This window comes from Tachyglossus aculeatus, chromosome 13, assembly GCF_015852505.1.
Source record: "Tachyglossus aculeatus isolate mTacAcu1 chromosome 13, mTacAcu1.pri, whole genome shotgun sequence".
In the NCBI taxonomy this organism is placed as follows: Eukaryota; Metazoa; Chordata; class Mammalia; order Monotremata; family Tachyglossidae; genus Tachyglossus; species Tachyglossus aculeatus.
The window spans coordinates 3312660-3333748 of NC_052078.1; the positions used below are offsets into that span (position 1 = coordinate 3312660).

At 60.6% G+C, this 21089-nt stretch overlaps 1 protein-coding gene across 1 annotated transcript; it reads left to right on the plus strand.

Annotated features, from left to right (window-relative positions):
* The first annotated feature begins 1684 nt into the window (after positions 1-1684).
* Positions 1685-21077, plus strand: LOC119936173 (ATP-dependent RNA helicase DHX30-like). The gene is made up of 19 exons (XM_038755633.1): positions 1685-1811; positions 9361-9491; positions 9586-9696; positions 10283-10548; positions 10918-11017; positions 11190-11339; positions 12143-12295; positions 12479-13294; positions 13531-13600; positions 14595-14699; positions 15325-15500; positions 15857-16063; positions 16205-16286; positions 16365-16558; positions 16949-17108; positions 17198-17355; positions 18378-18481; positions 18570-18709; positions 18805-21077. Exons 1-19 carry the CDS (start codon positions 1685-1687, stop codon positions 19056-19058), a joined length of 3504 nt encoding a protein of 1167 aa, XP_038611561.1. The 3' UTR covers positions 19059-21077.
* Positions 21078-21089: the final 12 nt, after the last annotated feature.

Genomic DNA, 21089 nt, shown 5'->3' on the forward strand with positions numbered 1-21089 from the left:
CTGCACACAGTAAGCACTCAATAAATACGACAATGAATGAATGAATGAATGAATGAATGAATGGATGAAAGAAAGGGGCCCCCGGTTCGGGTGGGCCTCGAGCACGCGGGCACTGAGGCGCCGTCGACACGTGACCGTCGCGAGGCGGGAGGAGAGAAGAAAAGGGCGGGGCACCCCCCGGGAGCGCCGGGTCTGCGCCTGCGCAGCGAGCACGTGACGGGCGCGCGGCGAGAAAAAGGGGCGGGAAGCCCCCTAGGGAGCGCCGGCTCTGCGCATGCGCCGCGAACACGTGACGGGCGCGCGGCGGGAGAAAGGGGCGGGGAATTCCCCCCCCCACAAGGGAGCGCCGGGTCTGCGCCTGCGCCGCGAACACGTGATGCGGCGGGGAAAAGGGGCGGGGAATCCCTCCCCCCAACAAGGGAGCGCCGGGTTTGCGCCTGCGTCGCGAACACGTGAGAGGCGCGCGGCGAGGGAAAGGGGAGGGGAACCCCCCCCCCCCCGGGAGGGAATCCACCCCCGGGAGCGCCGGATCTGCGCCTGCGCCTCGAACACGTGACGCGGCAGGAAAAAGGGGCGGGAGCCCCCCTAGGAGCGCCGGGTCTGCGCCTGCGTCGCGAACACGTGCTGCGGCGAGAGAGAGGGGAGGGGAGCGCCCTAGGGAGCGCCGGGTCTGCGCCTGCGTCGCGAGCACGTGACGCGGCGGGAGAAAGGGGAGGGGAGCCCCCTAGGGAGAGCCGGGTCTGCGCCTGCGTCGCGAGCACGTGACGCGGCGGGAGAAAGGGGAGGGGAGCCCCCTAGGGAGAGCCGGGTCTGCGCCTGCGTCGCGAGCACGTGACGTGGCGGGAAAAAGGGGCGGGGAGCCCCCCCCCCCCAGGGAGCGTCGGGTCTGCGCTTGCGCCGCGAACACGTGACGCGGCGGGAGAAAGGGGCGGGGATTCCCCTCCTCCCGGGAGCGCCGGGTCTGCGCCTGCGCTGCGAACACGTGACGCGGCGGGAAAAAGGGGCGGGAGCCCCCCCCCCCCAACCTCAGGGAGCGTCGGGTCTGGGCCTGCGCATCGAACACGTGACGGGCGCGAGGCGGGAGAAAGGGGCGGGGAGCCCCCCTCGGGAGCGCCGGGTCTGCGCCTGCGCCGCGAACACGTGACGCGGCGGGAGAGAGGGGAGGGGAGACCCCCCCCCCCACCAGGGAGCGCCGGGTCTGCGCCTGCGCCGCTTCCACGTGATGCGGCGTGAGAAAGGGGAGGGGCGCCCCCAAGGGAGCGCCGGGTCTGCGCCTGCGCCGCGAACATGTGACGCGGCGAGAGAGAGGGGCGGGGAGCCCCCCCAGGGAGCGCCGGGTCTGCGCCTGCGCCGCGAACACGTGACGCGGCGGGAGAAAGGGGAGGGGAGCCCCCCCGGGAGCGCCGCCTCTGCGCCTGCGCCGCGAGCACGTGACGCGGCGGGAGAAAGGGGCGGGGAGTCTCCCCCCCACCCCCCCAGGGAGCGCCGGGTCTGCGCCTGCGCCGCGAACACGTGACGCGGCGAGAGAGGGGAGGGGAGGGGAGCCCCCAAGGGAACGCCGGGTCTGCGCCTGCGCCGCGAACACGTGACGCGGCGAGAGCGAGGGGAGGGGAGCCCCTCCAGGGAGCGCCGGGTCTGCGCCTGCGCCTTGGCCCTCCTCTGCGCAAGGCAGGGCGGGAGAGAAATGGCGGGCGCGCGGCGGCTCGTGCTCCTGGTGAGGCGGCTTCCGCCGCGCGCGCCGTGCCGCCTCAGCCAGCGGCCGCGCGCCTTCTCCGCCCCGGCGGCCGGCGACGCGGAGGGGGCGGGGCACGGTAAGCCACCACAACCGGCCTCGTCGTCTTCCCTCGGCGCTTACTACGTGCCCGGCACTGTTCTGAGCGCTGCGGGAGAGCCGAGGTCAGCGGGTTGGCCCACCTGGGGCTTCCACTCTTCACCCCCATTTGACGGATGAGGGGACTGAGGCCTAGAGAATAACAATAATGTATTTGTTAGGCGCTTACTATGTGCCCAGCACTGTTCTGAGCGCTGGGGGAGAGCCAAGGTCATCAGGTTGGCCCACGTGGGGCCCACAGGCTTCACCCCATTTGATAGATGAGGGAACTGAGGCCTAGAGAAGAAGAATAATGTATTTGTTAAGCGCTTACTATGTGCTAAGCGCTGGGGAAAGTCAGGGTGATCAGGTTGGCCCACGTGGGGCTCGCACGCTTCACCCCCATTTGACGGATGAGGAAACTGAGGCCTAGAGAATAACAATAATGTATTTGTTAGGCGCTTACTATGTGCCCAGCACTGTTCTAAGCGCTGGGGGAGAGCCAGGGTCATCAGGTTGGCCCACGTGGGGCTCACAGGCTTCACCCCCATTTGACGGATGAGGGGACTGAGGCCTAGAGAATAATAATAATGTATTTGTTAGGCGCTTACTATGTTCCCAGCGCTGTTCTGAGCGCTGGGGGAGAGCCAGGGTCATCAGGTTGGCCCACGTGGGGCTCACACACTTCACCCCCATTTGACGGATGAGGAAACTGAGGCCTAGAGAATAATAATAATGTATTTGTTAGGCGCTTACTATGTGCCCAGCCCTGTTCTGAGTGCTGGGGGAGAACCAAGGTCATCAGGTTGGCCCACGTGGGGCTCACAGGCTTCACCCCTATTTGACAGATGAGGGAACTGAGGCCCAGAGAATAATAATAATGTATTTGTTAGGCACTTACTATGTCCTAAGCGCTGGGGAAAGTCAGGGTCATCAGGTTGTCCCATGTGGGGCTCACAGGCTTCACCCTCATTTGACGGATGAGGGAACTGAGGCCCAGAGAAGAATAATAATGCATTTGATAGGTGCTTACTATGTGCCCAGCACTGTTCTAAGCACCGGGGGAGAGCCAAGGTGATCAGGTTGGCCCCCGTGGGGCTTCCACACTTCACCCCCATTTGACGGATGAGGGAACTGAGGCCCAGAGAAGAATAATAATGCATTTGATAGGCGCTTACTATGTGCCCAGCACTGTTCTGAGCGCTGGGGGAGAACCAAGGTCATCAGGTTGTCCCACAGGCCTCACCCCATTTGATAGATGAGGGAACTGAGGCCCAGAGAATAACAATAATGTATTGGTTAGGCGCTTACTATGTGCCCAGCACTGTTCTGAGCGCTGGGGGAGAACCAAGGTCATCAGGTTGGCCCACCTGGGGCTCACAGGCTTCACCCCCATTTGATAGGTGAGGGAACTGTGGCCTAGAAAATAATAATAATGTATTTGTTAGGCACTTTTTATGTGCCCAGCACTGTTCTAAGCGCCGGGGGAGAGCCAGGGTCATCAGGTTGTCCCACGTGGGGGCCCCCACGCTTCACCCCCATTTGACAGATGAGGGAACTGAGGCTCAGAGAATAATAATGTATCTGTTAGGCGTTTACTATGTGCCCAGCACTGTTCTAAGCGCCGGGGGAGAGCCAAGGTGATCAGGTTGTCCCACGTGGGGCTCCCACTCTTCACCCCCATTTGACGGATGAGGGAACTGAGGCCCAGAGAATAATAATGTATTTGTTAGGCGCTTACTATGTGCCAAGCGCTGTTCTAAGCCCTGGGGGAGAGCCAGGGTCATCAGGTTGGCCCACGTGGGGCTCACAGGCTTCACCCCCCTTTGACGGATGAGGGAACTGAGGCCCAGAGAATAATAATGTATTTGTTAGGCGCTTACTATGTGCCAAGCGCTGTTCTAAGCCCTGGGGGAGAGCCAGGGTCATCAGGTTGGCCCACGTGGGGCTCACAGGCTTCACCCCCCTTTGACGGATGAGGAAACTGAGGCCTAGAGAATAGTAGTAATGTATTTGTTAGGCCCTTACTATGTGCTAAGCACCAGGGAAAGTCAGGGTCATCAGGTTGTCCCACATGGGGCTCGCACGCTTCACCCCCATTTGACAGATGAGGGACCTGAGGCCTAGAGAATAACAATAATATATTTGTTAGGCGCTTACTATGTGCCCAGCACTGTTCTAAGCGCCAGGGGAGAGCCAGGGTCATCAGGTTGGCCCACTTGGGGCTTCCACTCTTCACCCCCATTTGACGGATGAGGGAACTGAGGCCTAGAGAATAATAATAATGTATTTGTTAGGCACTTACTTTGTGCCCAGCACTGTTCTGAGCGCTGGGGGAGAGCCAAGGTCATCAGGTTGGCCCACGTGGGGCTCACAGGCTTCACCCCCATTTGACGGGTGAGGAAACTGAGGCCTAGGGAATAATAGTAATGTATTTGTTAGGCACTTAGTATGTGCTAAGCGCCGGGGAAAGTCAGGGTCATCAGGTTGGCCCACCTGGGGCTCACAGGCTTCACCCCCATTTGACGGATGAGGGAACTGAGGCCTAGAGAATAACAATAATGTATTTGTTAGGCGCTTACTATGTGCCCAGCACTGTTCTGAGCGCTGGGGGAGAGCCAAGGTGATCAGGTTGGCCCCCATGGGGCTTCCACACTTCACCCCCATTTGACGGATGAGGGAACTGAGGCCCAGAGAAGAAGAATAATGCATTTGATAGGCGCTTACTATGTGCCCAGCACTGTTCTAAGCACCGGGGGAGAGCCAAGGTGGCCCACGTGGGGCTCACAGGCTTCACCCCCATTTGACAGATGAGGGGCTTGAGGCCCAGAGAATAATAATAATGTATAATAATGTGTTTGTTAGGTGCTTACTATGTGTCCAGCACTGTTCTAAGTTCTGGGGGAGAGCCAGGGTCATCAGGTTGGCCCACGTGGGGCTCCCATACTTCATTTCACCCCCATTTGACGGATGAGGGAACCGAGGCCCAGAGAAGAAGAATAATGTATTTGTTAGGCGCTTACTATGTGCCCAGCACTGTTCTCAGCGCTGGGGGAGAGCCAGGGTCATCAGGTTGGCCCACGTGGGGCTCACACGCTTCGCCCCCATTTGATGGATGAGGGAATTGAGGCCCAGAGAATAATAATAATGTATTTGTTAGGCGCTTACTATGTGCTAAGCGCTGGGGAAAGTCAGGGTCATCAGGTTGTCCCACGTGGGGCTCACAGACCTCACCCTCATTTGACAGATGAGGGAACTGTGGCCCAGAGAAAAATAATAATGTATTTGTTAGGCGCTTACTATGTGCCCAGCACTGTTCTTAGCGCTGAGGGAGAGCCAGGGTCATCAGGTTGTCCCACGTGGGGCTCACAGGCTTCACCCCCATTTGACAGATGAGAGAACTGAGGCCCAGTGAATAATAATAATGTATTTATTAAGCGCTTACTATGTGCCAAGCACTGTTCTAAGCCCTGGGGGAGAGCCAGGGTCATCAGGTTGTCCCACATGGGGCCCACAGGCCCCATTTGACAGATGAGGGAACTGAGGCCCAGAGAATAATAATAATGTATTTGTTAGGCGCTTACTGTGTGCTACACGCTGGGGGAGAGCCAGGGTGATCAGGTTGGCCCACGTGGGGCTCCCACTCTTCACCCCTATTTGACAGATGAGGGAACTGAGGCCTAGAGAATAATAATAATTTATTTGTTAGGTGCTTACTATGTGCCCAGCACTGTTCTGAGCGCTGGGGGAGAGCCAAGGTCATCAGGTTGGCCCACCTGGGGTTCACAGGCTTCACCCTCATTTGACAGATGAGGGAACTGAGGCCCAGAGAATAATAATAATGTACTTGTTAGGCGCTTACTATGTGCCAAGCGCTGGGGAGGTCACAAGGTGATCAGGTTGTCCCACGTGGGGCTCACAGGCTTCATCCCCATTTGACAGATGAGGGCACCGAGGCCCAGTGAAGTGACCTGCCTCAGAACACACAGTTGACAATGATCATAATAACGTATTTATTAAGCGTTTACTATGTGCTAAGCACTGTTGTAAGCGCTGGGGGAGATCCAAGGTGGTGAGTTTGTCCCCCGTGGGGCTCACGGTCTTCATCCCCATTTTCCAGATGGGGCCACTGAGGCACAGAGAAGCGAAGTGACTTGCCCAAAGTCACACAGCTAAGTGGCGGAGCTGGGATTAGAACCCACGACCCCCGACTCCCAAGCCCGGGCTCTTTTCCACTGAGCCACGCTGCGTCCCTTAGCAGTGTGCAAGGGGAGGGGCCTTGAGGAAAATAATAATGATAGTACTTGTTAAGCGCTTACTATGTGCAAAGCACTGTTCTAAGCGCTGGGAAAGGGACATATGTGTGTTTGTGCGTGCTGAGAGAGAGGAACACGGGGCGGCTGTGTGTAAATCATCAATCGTATTTATTGAGGGCTTACTGTGTGCAGAGCACTGTACTAGGCGCTTGGGAAGGACAAGTTGGCAACATCTAGAGACAGTCCCTACCCAACAGTGGGCTCACAGTTTAAAAGTAAATAATAATAATAATAATAATAATAATAATAATAATAATAATAATAATAATTGGCATTTGTTAAGTGCTTACTATGTGCAAAGCACTGTTCTAAGCGCTGGGGAGGATACAGGGTGATCAGGTTGTCCCAGGTGGGGCTCACAGTCTTAATCTCCATTTTACAGATGAGGTAACTGAGGCCCAGAGAAGTTAAGTGACTTGCCCAAGATCACACAGCAGACATGTGGTGGAGTCGGGATTCGAACCCATGACCTCTGACTCCAAAGCCCGGGCTCTTTCCACTGAGAATAATAATAATTAGGGTATCTGTTAAGCGCTTACTATGTGCAAAGCACTGTTCTAAGCGCTGGGAAAGGGACATGTGTGTGTTTGTGTGCGTGCTGAGAGAGAGGAACACGGGGTGGCTGTGTGTACATGGAAAATAGTAATAATTAGGGTATCTGTTAAGCACTTGCTATCAATCAATCGTATTTATTGAGCGCTTACTGTGTATAGAGCGCTGTACTAAGTGCTTGGGAAGTCCAAGTTGGCAATGTATAGAGACGGTCCCTACCCAACAGTGGGCTCACAGTCTGTGTGCTAAGCGCTGGGGTCTGTACAAGGTATTCAGGTTGGACCCAGTCCCTGCCCCACGTGGGGCTCACAGTCTCAATCCCCATTTTACAGATGAGGGAACTGAGGCCCAGAGAAGTAAAAGTGACTTGCCCGAGGTCACAGAGCGGACAAGCAGCGGAGCCGGGGTTGGCGTCTTCTGTTGCTGAGTTGTCCTTTCCAAGCGAGGCGAGGAGCAAGGAGGCGAGGCGAGGAAAGGGGGCAGCAGGCAGGTGTGTGTGTGTGTGTGTGTGTGTGTGTGTGTGTGTGTGTGTGTGGAAAAGGGGCACCGGATTTGTGTGTGTGTGTGTGTGTGTGTGTGTGTGTGGAAAGGAGGCATTGGGCAGGTGTGTGTGTTTGTGGAAAAGGGGCACTGGATTTGTGTGTGTGTAGAAAAGGGACAAGGGGCAGATGTGGGGGAGGACGGGGGTGTGTGGAAAAGAGGCATGGGGAGGGGTGTGTGTGAGTGTGAGGAAAGGGGGCATCGGGCAGGTGTGTGTGTGTTTGTGGAAAAGGGGCACTGGATTTGTGTGTGTAGAAAAGGGACAAGGGACAGATGTGTGGGGTGGGAGGGCAGGGGTGTGGAAAAGAGTCATGGGGAGGGGTGTGTGTGTGTGTGTGTGTGTGTGGAAAAGGGGCACTGGATTTGTGTGTGTGTGTAAAAGGGACCTGGGGCAGATGGGTGGGGGGGGGGGGGTGGAAAAGAGGCATGGGGAGGGGTGTGTGTGTGTGTGAGAGAGAGAGAGAGAGAGAGAGGAAGGGGGCATCGGGCAGGTGTGTGTGTATGTTTGTGGAAAAGGGGCACCGGATTTGTGTGTGTGTGTGTGTGTAGAAAAGGGACATGGGGCAGATGTGTGGGGGGGTGGAAAAGAGGCATGGATGTGTGTGTGTGTGTGTGTGTGATGAAAGGGGCACGGAGCGTGTGTATGTGTGAGGAAAACGGGCTCGGGCAGGTGTGTGTCGGGGGGAGGAGAGAGGCCACGGGATGGGTTTCCAGGCGCTGAGGCGATGGGACCCAGTGGAGGTGTGGAGGCAGGGCCAGGAATCGTGAGGAGAAGGGACACGGGGGTGGACCTGGGGACGCTGTCGGGATGTCCGGAGAGGGGACGCAGGCCCTCCGTGGCCCGTGGGGCCTGGGAGGGGAGCGAGCGGGAGGTTGGGGAAAGGAGTCTTTTAGACTGTGAGCCCACTGTTGGGTAGGGACTGTCTCTATATGTTGCCAACTTGGACTTCCCAAGCGCTTAGTACAGTGCGCCGCACACAGTAAGCGCTCAATAAATACGATTGATTGATTGAGCGGTCAGAGGTCCCCTTCGGGTGATGGCATCGTCACTCAGCTCTTAGCACAGCGCTCCGCACGCAGTCAGCACTCAACAAATACCATCGATCGATTGGTCGACCGACTCACCCCTCGCCCGGCACCTTCCCGGGGCTCTCTGGGAGTGGGGCGCCAGGATGGAGTGGGATATTTGTTATTATCGGCAATAATAATAATAGTACCAACTGTGCTTTTTGCTAAGCACTTACTGTGTGCCAAGGCCGAGGGGCTGGAGCCAGCCTCCTCTCCCCCTCAGTCATCAGGCGGGACCGGGAGCTCCTCGATCTCGTCCCCCAGCGCAGATAGTTCGAAAAGTCTTCCCGCCGGGAGAACCGGCCTGCGACCTCGCCGCTTTTAGCAGCCACCTGGTTGGCAATACTTCCGGGTTGTGTCTTCCTGTATATATGTTTGTACGTATTTATTTGTAAATTTGATGATTTGGCACTGTCAGGGTTGTTTGGAACCAAATACATGTCCATATACACCTGTATATATGTATATATGGTTGTACATATTTATTACTCTATTTTACTTGTACATTTTTATCCTATTTATTTTATTTTGTTGGTATGTTTGGTTCTGTTCTCTGTCTCCCCCTTTTAGACTGTGAGCCCACTGTTGGGTAGGGACTGTCTCTATGTGTTGCCAATTTGTACTTCCCAAGCGCTTAGTACAGTGCTCTGCACATAGTAAGCGCTCAATAAATACGATTGATTGATTGATTGTTGTGTGGCCTTGGGCAAATCACTTAACTTCTCTAAGCCTCGGTTACCTCATCTGTAAAATGGGGATGAAGACTGTGAGCCCCACATGGGACAACTTGATCACATTGTATCCCCCCCAGCACTTAGAACAGTGCTTTGCACATAGTAAGCGCTTAACAAATGCCATTATTTATTTATTTTTTTATTTATTACTCTACTTGTACATAATCTATTCTACTTATTTTATTAATACATTTGGTTTTGTTCTCCCCCTTCTAGACTGTGAGCCCACTGTTGGTCTCTAGATGTTGCCAACTTGGACTTCCCAAGCGCTTAGTCCAGCGCTCCGCACGCAGTAAGCGCTCAATAAATACAATTGATTGATTGATTGATTGATTCCTAGCTCCTAGAGACTTGCTGAAAGAATTTCCAGAGCCTAAAAGCCTTCTCAACACCGTGATCCAAAGAGCCCTCGGCATCTCCCAGGCAAAAGACAAGCTGGTCTACGTCCACTCCGATGGGCCGGAGGAAAAGGTATTTTATAGGGGGTGGCGAATAAGGTCTGGTCCGACCCTCACCAAGGAACCCAGGAGCTGCGTCCCGAGCCCCCCGCCTCGTCTCTCCGCAGAAAGTCACCCTGCGCATCAAGTGGCCCAAGAACTTGGAGGTGGAAGGCTATGGCAGCAAGAAGGTGGACGCGGAGAGACAGGCCGCGGCCGCCGCGTGCCAGCTCTTTAAGGTGGTGGGCTCTCCCTGCCCTTCCCCGGGGGTCCCGCGGCGTGCCGGTGCCCTCGCCCGCTCCCCTGCGTAGGCCTCCCGACGTCTCTGGGAATCCTCCTTCCCTCCTTCCCCGCCCCCCGTGCGGTCAGAGCTTCTCGCTGCCCGTATAGCGCTCCGTAACCGCTCCCGTCGTCATCATCAATCGTATTGATTGAGCGCTTACTGTGTGCAGAGCACTGGCCTAAGCGCTTGGGAAGTACAAATCGGCAACATAGAGAGACAGTCCCTACCCAACAGTGGGCTCACAGTCTAAAAGGGGGAGACAGAGAACAAAACCAAACATACTAACAAAGTAAAATAAATAGAACAGCTATGTACAAGTAAAATAAATAAATAAATAGAGTAATAAATATGTACAAACATATATACAGGTGCTGTGGGGAAGGGAAGGAGGTAAGATGGGGGGGGGGGGGTCCCGTCGCTGCTACATGCGCTCTGGACCATCGTCCCCTCGGCCCACTCGGCGGGAGCGAACCGGCCCGTCTCGTCCCGACCCCCCGCCCCTCGGGCCGAGCTCGCCGCAATCAGCGACGTCTCCCCTACAGGGCTGGGGCCTGCTGGGCCCACGAAACGAGCCGTTCGCCGCGGCCAAGTATCGCGCGCTCGCCACTGGCCTGGGCTCGCCGGCCGCCGGCCGCTGGCGGCCGGAGCCCACCCCGCCACTGGGCAACCGGCCGCTGGGGTCCGGGAGCCCGTCCCGCTCCGCTGGCCGGGAGGAAGGGGAGGAACTGGAGGAAGAAGAAGCGGTCGATGTCACCAAGTTCCCGTCTGGGACCCAACAGGATTCTCACAGCGCACTCGGGGACGGGAGGTATGGCCCCGGAGGGCGGTGGGATGTGGTGACAGGGTGTTTCCCAGGGACCGGGTGGGACCCGGCCCTAAGCGGCTCCTCCCCTGACTGCTCCCTCCTAGTCCCCGGCCCCACGGGCTCCGCGACCGGGGTGTGGGAAGGCCGGATCCCCTTGAAGACCTTACGTCTGAACCCACGTTCCAAGCGGAAAAGTTCAGGGCGTTAGACGGCCCACCCCTCACCTTGAGCGTGGCTCTCAGAGGCTCTGGTCACCCAGGGCCCTCCGCCACCCCGGGCTACCTTTGGAAGCCGAATTCTGGGCCGGCTAGCCCGTCAAACTGACAGCAGTGGTTGGTTTTTTTTCCCCTCCCCGTCGCCCACCTTGGAAAGCTCTGACAAGGACGCCCGGCAGGCGCTGATCAAGTTCCCGCAGCCTAAGGCCCTTCTGTCTTCGGTGATCCAGATTGCCACCGCGTCGTCCGGCTGCAAGGTGAGCGCCTCCGCGGTCCGGGGTCCGCGTGCGCCCCGGAAAAGTCTCCGAGGGGTAACGGCACCCCTGGGAAGCTGGACCGCGGGTCGCTGGTGGCCTAGGCCCTGCCCGAAGCACCGCACCTCCCTGGGTGCGAACTCCGTGATTCATCTCCCCCACCGCCCCCTTTTAGGACCTCATTCGGTTCCGTACCCTGGGCACCAAGACCAAGGTCTCCACCCTGACCCTCCTGTGGCCCCACCCGATGACCTTCGTCGCCGAGGGACGTCACAGAGCCGGGGCGGAGAACAAGGCGGCGGCCCTGGCCTGCAAGAAGCTGAAGGTGAGTGGCAGCCGGCGGGACCCAGCCCGCTCGGCGCCGGTCAGGGGACGTTGGGTAGGGCTGCCAGAATTCGCCCCGGGACGTCGGTGTCCTCCACGGCCCCTCGCCCTGGTGAAGGTTGCGCCCAGGTTGTCCGCCACCGTCTCCTCGGGGGCCACGGTTCGAGCTGGACCCGGGAAGGTCCGCCACCACCGCCTTCCCCGTAGCTCGTCGCCCAACTGAGCCGAGCCCTTCCTCCCACGGGCTCGGCTGCATTCGGCGAAGCCGTTAGCCGTTAATTTGAGCGGTGTCTTCCGCTCCCCAGGACTGGTGCAGCCCGGAGACGGGCACGGGAGTTTGCCGAGGTGTCGGGTGGTCCATTCCTGGGCCAGTCCGGGCCACCGAGCCCCGGCCGGAGCCCCTGTGGGCCCGGCCCAGGGATGGGGCGGGCGTGGGAATCAGAAGGTCACGGGCTCTAATCCCGGCTCCGCCACCTGTCCGCTGGGTGACCTGGGCAGGCCGCTTCACTTCTCTGGGCATCAGTTCCCTCGTGTGTAACTTGGGGATTGAGCCAGTGAGCCCCACCCCGTGGAACGGGGACCGAGTCCCTTCTAGACTGTAAGCCCACTGTTGGGTAGGAACTATCTCTGTATGTTGCCAACTTGTACTTCCCAAGTGCTTAGTACAGTGCTCTGCACACAGTAAGCGCCCAATAAATGCGATTGATTGATTGAATCTGGCCCCATTAGCTCATATCCACTCCGGCATTTAGTACGGTGCCTGGCAGGTGCCAAATCGCTATAGTTTCGGCTCTCTGCCCGCAGAGCCTGGGCCTGCTGGACGGGAACAACCAGCCGCTGACCCACGCCGAGTATAACTGGGAGGCCGTGCGAGAGATGAAGGCCACGCAGCGTCGGTCCCGTCCCATTGAGGTGCCCGTGCCCCTCCTGAACAAGATCGAGCGCTACCTGGACACCGTGAGTGGGCCGGGGAAGGGCGAGACCGTCGGGGGCGGGCCCGCGGAGGGACCCTCTGCCCCAGCAGCAGTTAGAATAATAATGGGGGCTTTGATCCGGGCACGGGGGCGGAGGTCGCCAGCGGGCAGTGGGCCTCCCCCGGGCCCCGCCCGCCACGCTCACGGCCTCCGCCGCCGTCCCCAGTACCCTCTGGACGACTGCCGGATCGCCCCGGAGCCGCTGAGCGAGGACGCCGCCCAGCCCCTGGAAGAGGAGGCCGACCTCCCGAGCGACCCCATCACGGGGAAGCCGTACGTGGCGCTGTCGGAGGGCGAGGAGCTGCAGCTGAGCCGGGACCTGCTGGAGCTGTGGCGGCGGCGGGGGCCGGCCCGGCCGGAGGCCCTCCGCCTGCCCGTGGACCCGCACGGGGACGCCATCCTGGCAGCCATCGAGAGGCACCCCGTGGTGGTGATCGCGGGGGACACGGGCTGCGGGAAGACGACGCGCATCCCCCAGCTGCTGCTGGAGCGCCACGTGACCGAGGGCCGGGGCGCCCGCTGCAACGTCATCATCACCCAGCCCCGCCGCATCTCGGCCGTGTCGGTGGCCCAGCGCGTGGCCCAGGAGCTGGGGCCCTCCCTGCGCCGCAACGTGGGCTTCCAGGTGCGCCTGGAGAGCAAGCCGCCCGCCCGGGGCGGGGCCCTGCTCTTCTGCACCGTGGGCGTCCTGCTGCGCAAGCTGCAGAGCAGCCCGGGCCTGGAGGGCGTCAGCCACGTCATCGTGGACGAGGTCCACGAGCGCGACGTCAACACGGACTTCCTGCTCATCCTGCTCAAGGGGCTGCGGCGGCTGAACCCCGGCCTGCGGCTGGTCCTCATGAGCGCCACGGGCGACAACGAGCGCTTCGCCCGCTACTTCGGGGGCTGCCCCGTCCTCAAGGTGCCCGGCTTCATGTACCCGGTCAAGGAGCACTACCTGGAGGACGTCCTGGCCAAGCTGGGCAAGAACCGGCTCTACGAGGTGAGCGTTGGGTAGGGGCTGTGGTTTGGAGGGGGGGCCCCCCCGAGAGGAAAGGGGAGCCCTGGGTCTCTTCCCTCTCATCCCCTTCTCCTTTCCTCGAGTGTCTCAATCCCCGTCCCGGGCAGCATCGGGGCCTTGGACTTCCCGATGTCGGCGGAGGGGTCCCCAGTTGGAGGGGAGCGGGGCCGGCCTGGGCCTCCCGTCACGCTCCGGCCTGGCCTTTGGATCCCCGTTAGGACACGGAACAGCTGGACTTGGAGCTCGTGACGGACCTGATTCTGCACATCGATGCCCATGAGGCTCCAGGTAGCCGCCACGCCGGCGCGGGGTGGGAGCGAGAGGGAGTCGGAGCCGCTGGCTTCCCCCCGGGCTGTTGGTGGTAATAATAATAATAATAATAATGATGATGATGATGGCATTTATTAAGCGCTTACTATGTGCAAAGCACCGTTCTAAGCGCTGGGGAGGTTACGGGTCGATCAGGTTTTCCCACGGGGGGCTCCCAGTTTTCATCCCCATTTTACAGATGAGGTCACTGAGGCCCAGAGGACTGAAGTGAGTTGCCCAAAGTCACACAGCTGACAGTTGGCGGAGCTGGGGTTTGAACTCATGACCTCTGACTCCAAAGCCCCATGCTCTCCCAACTGAGCCACGGTACTGGCCACTCTCTGAGTCGGTCAGTCCTGTTGATTGAGCGCTTACCGGGTGCAGAGCACCGTTCTCAGCGCTCGGGAGAGGACGGCGTAACCGTATAACGCGCGTTCCTTGACCACACCAAGCTTACGGTCCGGAGGGGGGAGGCGACGTCAGTATAAGCTATAAGGTACGGAGATGAGGGGCAGGGGGCCGGGAGAGGGGACGAATGTAAGGAAGCAGCATGGCTCAATGGAAAGAGCACGGACTGTGGAGTTAGAGGTCATGGGTTCAAATCCTGGCTCCGCCGATTGTCAGCTGTGTGACCTTGGGTGAGTCACTTAACTTCTTTGGGCCTCAGTGACCTCATCTGTAAAATGGGGATTAAGACTGTCTCAGTGACCTCATCTGTACAACGGGGTTTAAGACTGTGAACCCCCTGTGGAAGAACCTGATCACCTTGTAATCTCCCTAGCGCGTAGAACAGTGCTTTGCACATAGTAAGCGCTTAATAAATGCCACTAAGAAGAAGGAGGGCAGGCTCGTGGCTACTTCAGCCCCGGGGGTGGCCGTAGGGGCCAGGAGGGGGTGAAGCCCAGCCAAATTCAGGGACGGGCCCGTTCTTGAGGCGCGGCCCGTGGGCTGACCCCGCGTGCTGGCATCGCAGGTGGGATCCTGTGCTTCCTCCCGGGCTGGCAGGAGATCAAAAGCGTCCAGCAGCGACTGCAGGAGGCCCTCGGCGCCCAGGAGGGCAGGTGCCTCATCCTGCCCGGTGAGCTTTGGGGCGGTGGGGAAGGAAGGTGGCGGGGGGACTGGATCAGCCGCCTCACCTCGCCTCGCCTCTCCCGCTTCTGTCCGGCTGGGCACGCCCCTACTCTTTGCCGTGGGCACAGGGACATCTTGACCGTGTGCAGTCAGGCATCGGGGTGAGAGGAAGGGTTCCAGACCGTGGTTCCAGGGCCAGGCCGGACCCTGAGTGGGCAGGGACTTGACCAAAGCCACTGGTTCGATGTGGAAAATGGCTCTGCCCGGCCACTGAACCTGGGAGATGCACCTGGTTTCCCCACCCCCGTCCACATCCTTGTCTCTCCTACCTTCCCCATCCAGCGGCCATTGGGCGACCAAAAGCAATTCACAGGCCACCTCTTGGCTAGCAGGGTGGGAGCAGGAGGGTGCCGGTCCTTCCCACGCCCCCGAGAGAGATGGGAAGGGGGCCGGATAACTCCCAGTCCTGAGTCTGGTCTCCCAACCTGCGGGAATAAATGGCTTTTGTGCCCCAGGTTGAAACATTTAAGGGGTCAGTCTCCGGGGCTAGTTCGGCAGAGGGCCGAGTGGGAACCGTGACACTTTTTGTGCGTCCGTGTGTGTGTGTGTGTTTTTTCTGCTCCCCCGGGCAGTGCACTCCAACATCCCCATGATGGACCAGAAGGCCATCTTCCAGCAGCCCCCGGCCGGGGTGCGCAAGATCGTCCTGGCCACCAACATCGCCGAGACCTCCATCACCGTCAACGACATCGTGCACGTGGTGGACAGCGGCCTGCACAAAGAGGAGCGCTACGACCTCAAGACCAAGGTAGCCGGGGGACCCGCCCCGGCCCGGGCACGGCGGTCCCCGCCGGGCCTCTTCGGGCGGGCGAGACGAGCCGGAGCCGAGCTGGCACCCGGGGGGAGCGGCTCGCCCTCGCCGCGTCGTCTGGCGGAGAAGGGCGGTGGAGCGGTCGAAGATGCCGGGCCCGTGCCGGGAGGACGGGAGAGGATCGGACTCCCGGGCAGTACGCGGGGCTGGGTTCGGGAATCTTGGGCTCCGGGCCCCTTGCCCACCTGCTTGGGAGCCGGAAAGCGCGGAATCGGAAATCCTGCATCCGGTCCGGGGCCCGGGAGGTAGCCCGGTGCCCGGCTGACCCGGCCCCTCCGCTGTTCCGTCCGCAGGTGTCCTGCCTGGAGACCGTGTGGGTGTCGCGGGCGAACGTGATCCAGCGCCGGGGGCGGGCCGGGCGCTGCCAGTCGGGCTACGCCTACCACCTGTTCCCCCGCAGCCGGCTGGAGAAGATGGCGCCCTTCCAGGTGCCCGAGATCCTGCGCACCCCCCTGGAGAACCTGGTGCTTCAGGCCAAGATCCACGTGCCCGAGAAGACGGTGCGTCCGGGGGTCGGCTTGGGCCCCGGGCACAAAGGGCCCACGGGACCCGTCAGTTCTCCGGGCCCGTTGGGGGGCAAGGAGTGGGAGGCACAGTTCTGGAGGGGGGGCTCATCGGGACGGACGGGGCCCCTCTTCCAGGCCGTCGAGTTCCTCTCCGAGGCCGTCAGCAGTCCCGACAGCCAGGCCGTGGCCGAGGCCGTGCGACTCTTGCAGGAGATCGGTGAGTATTTGCCGCGGGGGGGATGGCGCGGGCGGAGGGCGCCGGGGCCCGGCCCTGACGGAGCCGGGGGCCTTGCAGGGGTGCTGGACCGGCGGGAGCTCCTGACCGCCCTGGGCCGGCGCCTGGCTCCCATTCCCACCGAACCCCACCTGGCCAAGGCCGTCGTGCTGGCCGCCATCTTCCGCTGCCTGCGCCCGCTGCTGGTGGTCGTCGCCTGCCTCACCCGCGACCCCTTCAGCGGCGGCCTGCAGAACCGGGCCGAGGTGCAGAAGGTCAGAGCCCTTTCTGGGACGTGGGCACCATCTCCGGGTCCCTTCCCCTGCCGGGGGCCACGCCATCGGGGTGGTGCGGCCGAGCGCGGCTCTTGGCCGCCCACCCTCTCGCTGGCCCCGGTAATCAGCACAGCGAATGGCTCCCCTGGGGCGGTGGGCATCATCTCCCACCGGCCTCCGCCCCTCCACCGGGGACCGCCAGGCCCCACCGTGCTGCGCGCTAACTCCCATCCGGGCTCCCCAGCCCGCTTCCCGCATCATCAATCGTATTTATTGAGCGCTTACTATGTGCAGAGCACTGTACTAAGCGCTTGGGAAGTACAAATTGGCAACATATAGAGCCCAACAGCGGGCTCACAGTCTAAAAGACTCTAAAAGACTGCATCCCAGGTGAAGGCCCTGCTGAGCCAAGACAGCGGCAGCGACCACCTGGCGTTCGTGCGGGCCGTGGCCGGCTGGGAGGAGGTGCTGCACGGGCAAGACCGCGACTCCCGGGAGAGCTACCTGGAGGAGAACCTGCTGAGCGCCCCCGGCCTGCGCTTCATCCGCGGTGAGGGGCCCCGTCCCCGCCCCGGCCCGCCTCCCGGGGAGGGGACGCCGGGCCTGACGCCGGCACCGCCGTCCCGTCCCCCCTCGCAGGCCTCATCAAACAGTTCTCGGAGAACGTCTACGAGGCCTTCCTGGTGGGGAATCCCTCCGACTGCACCCTGCCCTCCGCCCAGTGCAACCAGTACAGCGACGAGGAGGAGCTGGTGAAGGGCGTCCTCATGGCCGGCCTCTACCCCAACCTCATCCAGGTGGGCGGCCGCCCCGCCGGGGCGCGGCATCGTGGGAGGGAGAGTGACCGTTTGACCCGATCATCTTTTTTTTAAATAGCATTAAGCGCTCAGTATTGTTATTATTATTATTTTTTAAATAGTATTAAGTAGTGTGTGCCAGGCACTGTACTAACTGCTGAATCGTAGGAGTTGTTAAGCACTTACCGTGTGCCAAGCGCTGGGATGGATTCAAGCGGGTAAGGTCGGACAGAGTCCCTGTCCCGCGTGGGGCTCAGTCTCAATCCCCCTTTTACCGCTGAGGGCACTGAGGCCCAGAGGAGTGAGGTGACTTGCCCAAGGTCACACAGCAGACCGGTGGCGGAGCCGGGATTAGAACCCACGACCGTCCTGACTGCCCTGCCCGGGCTCTAGCCACCAGGCCGTGCTGATTATTGTGTCTACCCAAGTGCTGAGTGCGGTGCTTGGGGAAGCAGAATGGTCTAGGGGAAGGAGCCTAGGCCTGGGAGTATTAGGTTCTGGGTTCTAATCCTGCTTCAGCACTTCTGTGGCTCAGTGGAAAGAGCCTGGGCTTCGGAGTCAGAGGTCACGGGTTCAAATCCTGGCTCCGCCCGCTGTCAGCTGTGTGACTTTGGGCAAGTCACTTTTCAGTCATTCATAGTCGTATTTATTGAGCGCTTACTGTGTGCAGAGCACTGTACTAAGCGCTTGGGAAGTACAAGTTGGTAACAAACTTCACATAACAAAACTTCACTTCTCTGGGCCTCAGTTCCCTCATCTGGAAAATGAGGCGCTTAGTCCAGTGCTCTGCACACAGTAAGCGCTCAATAAATACGATTGACTGATTGATTGATGAGGGTGAAGACTGTGAGCCCCCCGGGGGAAAACCTGATCACCTTGGATCCTCCCCAGCGCTTCGAACGGTGCTTGGCACATAGTCAGCGCTTCACAAATGCCTTCATTGTTATTGTGGGATCTTGGAGGAGGCACAGTTACCACCATCATTTAACAAACACCACACTTATTTCTCCTCCTCGTCGCAGGTGAGGCAGGGGAAGGTGACCCGCCAGGGGAAGTTCAAGCCCAACAGCGTCGCTTACCGGACCAAAGCTGGCAACGTCCTCCTGCACAAGTCCACCATCAACAGGTGGGCCACGGGGCGGAGACGGGGGGTCGAGCAGCGGGGAGGGGTTTCGGGGGGCCGGCTTCCCAACTCTTCCTCCCTCCCGGCCCAGAGAGGCGACGCGGCTGCGCAGCCGCTGGCTGACGTACTTCATGGCCGTCAAGTCCAACGGCAGCGTCTTCGTGCGCGACTCGTCCCAGGTCCACCCGCTGGCCGTCCTGCTGCTGACGGACGGCGACGTCCACGTCCGAGGTGGGTCCCCGTCCTCCCCCGGGCCTCCGCGGCCCTCACCCGCGCGGCCCTCCGGGACCCGCCGCCCCTTCCTCCTCCTCCTCCTCCTCTCGTAGACGACGGGCGCCGGGCCACCATCGCCCTGAGCGACAACGACCTGCTGCGGCTGGAGGGCGACTCGCGCACGGTGCAGCTGCTGCGGGAGTTGCGGCGAGCCCTGGGGCGCATGGTGGAGCGCTGCCTGCGCTGCGAGCTGCCCGCCCTCCCCCCGGACCTGCAGCACGAGCACGGACAGCTGCTGGCCCTGCTCGCCGAGCTGCTGCGCGGGCCCTGCGGCGGCTTCGACGCGCGCAAGACGGCCGACGACTGAGCCCCTCCTTCCCCGGCCCGAGCGGATCGCCCGTCTTTCTATTTAAACGTCTATTTAAAAGAGATCCACTCGTCCTCTGTGAACTCGCCGCCCGTCTCGAGGTAAAGCTCCGGCGGCGGGGGGCGGCCCGGGGAGCCGTGGGGCCACCGCTCGGGAAGACGGCGAAGCCCCCCGCCCCAGGGAGCGAGAGCCCCGACGCCGCTCCGGCCCCCCGTCCACGGAGGTAAGGACGCACAACCGCCCCGCCGCACCCACGGGGCGGGAACACAGACGAGGCAGCCGGCCCCCAGGTGCAACACGGAGAAGCTTTATTTCAAACTCTTACAATGAAAGAATCACAACGGCACAGCGGGACTCGGTGCTCAGTACAGGCCAGGGGGAGGGAGGGAGGGAGGGAGGTGGAGCCAACGGGCACAAGCACTAAAGCAGGAACGGCGGCGCCGCCGGCTCCTCTGCCCCGGGCACTGCCCCGCCGCGGCATCCGGGCTCCATAGTGGCCCCAGTGCCCTCTCTCTGCCTGGGGGACGATACGGGAAATCGCGCCGTAGCCCAGGCAAGGCAGGGACATAAAACGCCGCCCACCGAACAGCGGGGCATCTACTATGGATGCCCTCCCCTGTTTTTGATGCCCATCCGGGCAGAGAGAGGGCCCGGCTACCAGTGCCCAGCGGAACTAGGGCCGGGGCCACTTCCCTTCCACAAAGGGAACCCGCAAAGCCTGGCAGCGGGCCTTCCCACTCGCCCCCACAACCCTCCAGCCGCTAAAGATGGGCATCCCCTGCCAGGATGTCTCCAGCTCGGCTCCGACGGCCGCGTCTCCGCGCCGTGACCGGTTCCCCCGGGGGGAAACGGAGGCAGAGGCTGAGGTCTCTCGGAGCGGCGGCACGGGGCAGGGGTGGGCAAAGGGGAGCAGGAGGAGGGGAGAGGCCCCTTCCCCGGGACGGGCGCCAACTCACCCTTTCCTCATCGCAAGTCTGCCCGGCTGCGTTAAAAGGCTCCCGGGCGGAGCAAGCACTTGGACTGCCAGACCATTTCAATGCCAACTAGGTTACACTTTAATGCCATTTTATTAGAAACCATGCAAACTTTAATATAAAAAATACAAGTGCAATAAGAATCTCTGTGTGTCAGTACAGATTCCCGGGATTCCAGATCAATTGTCAGCTTCTCGGGGAGGGGAAGGTGTCACCCGCCCGGGGAGGCGGTCTCGCCTCCGGCCGGCCGGCCGGGAAATCGGGACTCTCAAATTCCTCCGGCAACCCGATCTTTTTTCCCACCGCGTTAATCCCTCGTTTCGGACCGCTCATTAGTGTCGTGGCCCACGGGCCCGGGCCCGCGGCAGCCGGCCGGCGGCCCCCCCTCCCTCCCTCCCCTCGGCGTGCAGCACGGTACAGGCTCCCCGACAATCGGCCTCCGTTCCAAAAAGAAGAAAAACAGACACAAAAACACCAACGCAAACTTGCACACGCCAAACCGACCCCCTTAGCATCAAAAACCGTCTCTCTACCCTTCGCCCTCTTGGACCTCAACGGCTCCGACTGACGGCCCCTCCGCCGACCGGGTGAGGGGCACCCTGGCCCCCCCACCCCTCCGCGCCGGCGGAGGGGCGACCCTTCCACCTTCCCTTCCGCACCTGCTTGGGACCCTCGTTTCCGACATGGCTTAATCCTTCGAAATCGCTCTCTCCGTCGGTTCGAGATTAAAAAAGACAAAAAGAACAGAGTTACACCTGCTGGATATGTCAATACGGCATGGCGGCGGCGGCAATTAACGTCTCTACGCTCCTACGACGCGGGGGGCGGCGGCAGGGGGGACCCCTAAAGGAAACTTAACCCGAGGCTGTTTTTAAAGCACAAAGAGAACCTCGTCCGCGCTTCGTCACGGAAGAAACTGAAAGGTGAACGTCTCGCCGTGGGTTTGGAACATACGTTTTTCATTTAAATAGGAACACGGGGACGGGAAGCAGCAAGGGTGAGAGTTTTCTTGGTTTTGCTCGCTTTTCTCTTGGAGGAAAATTCAAGGGGGGGGGGT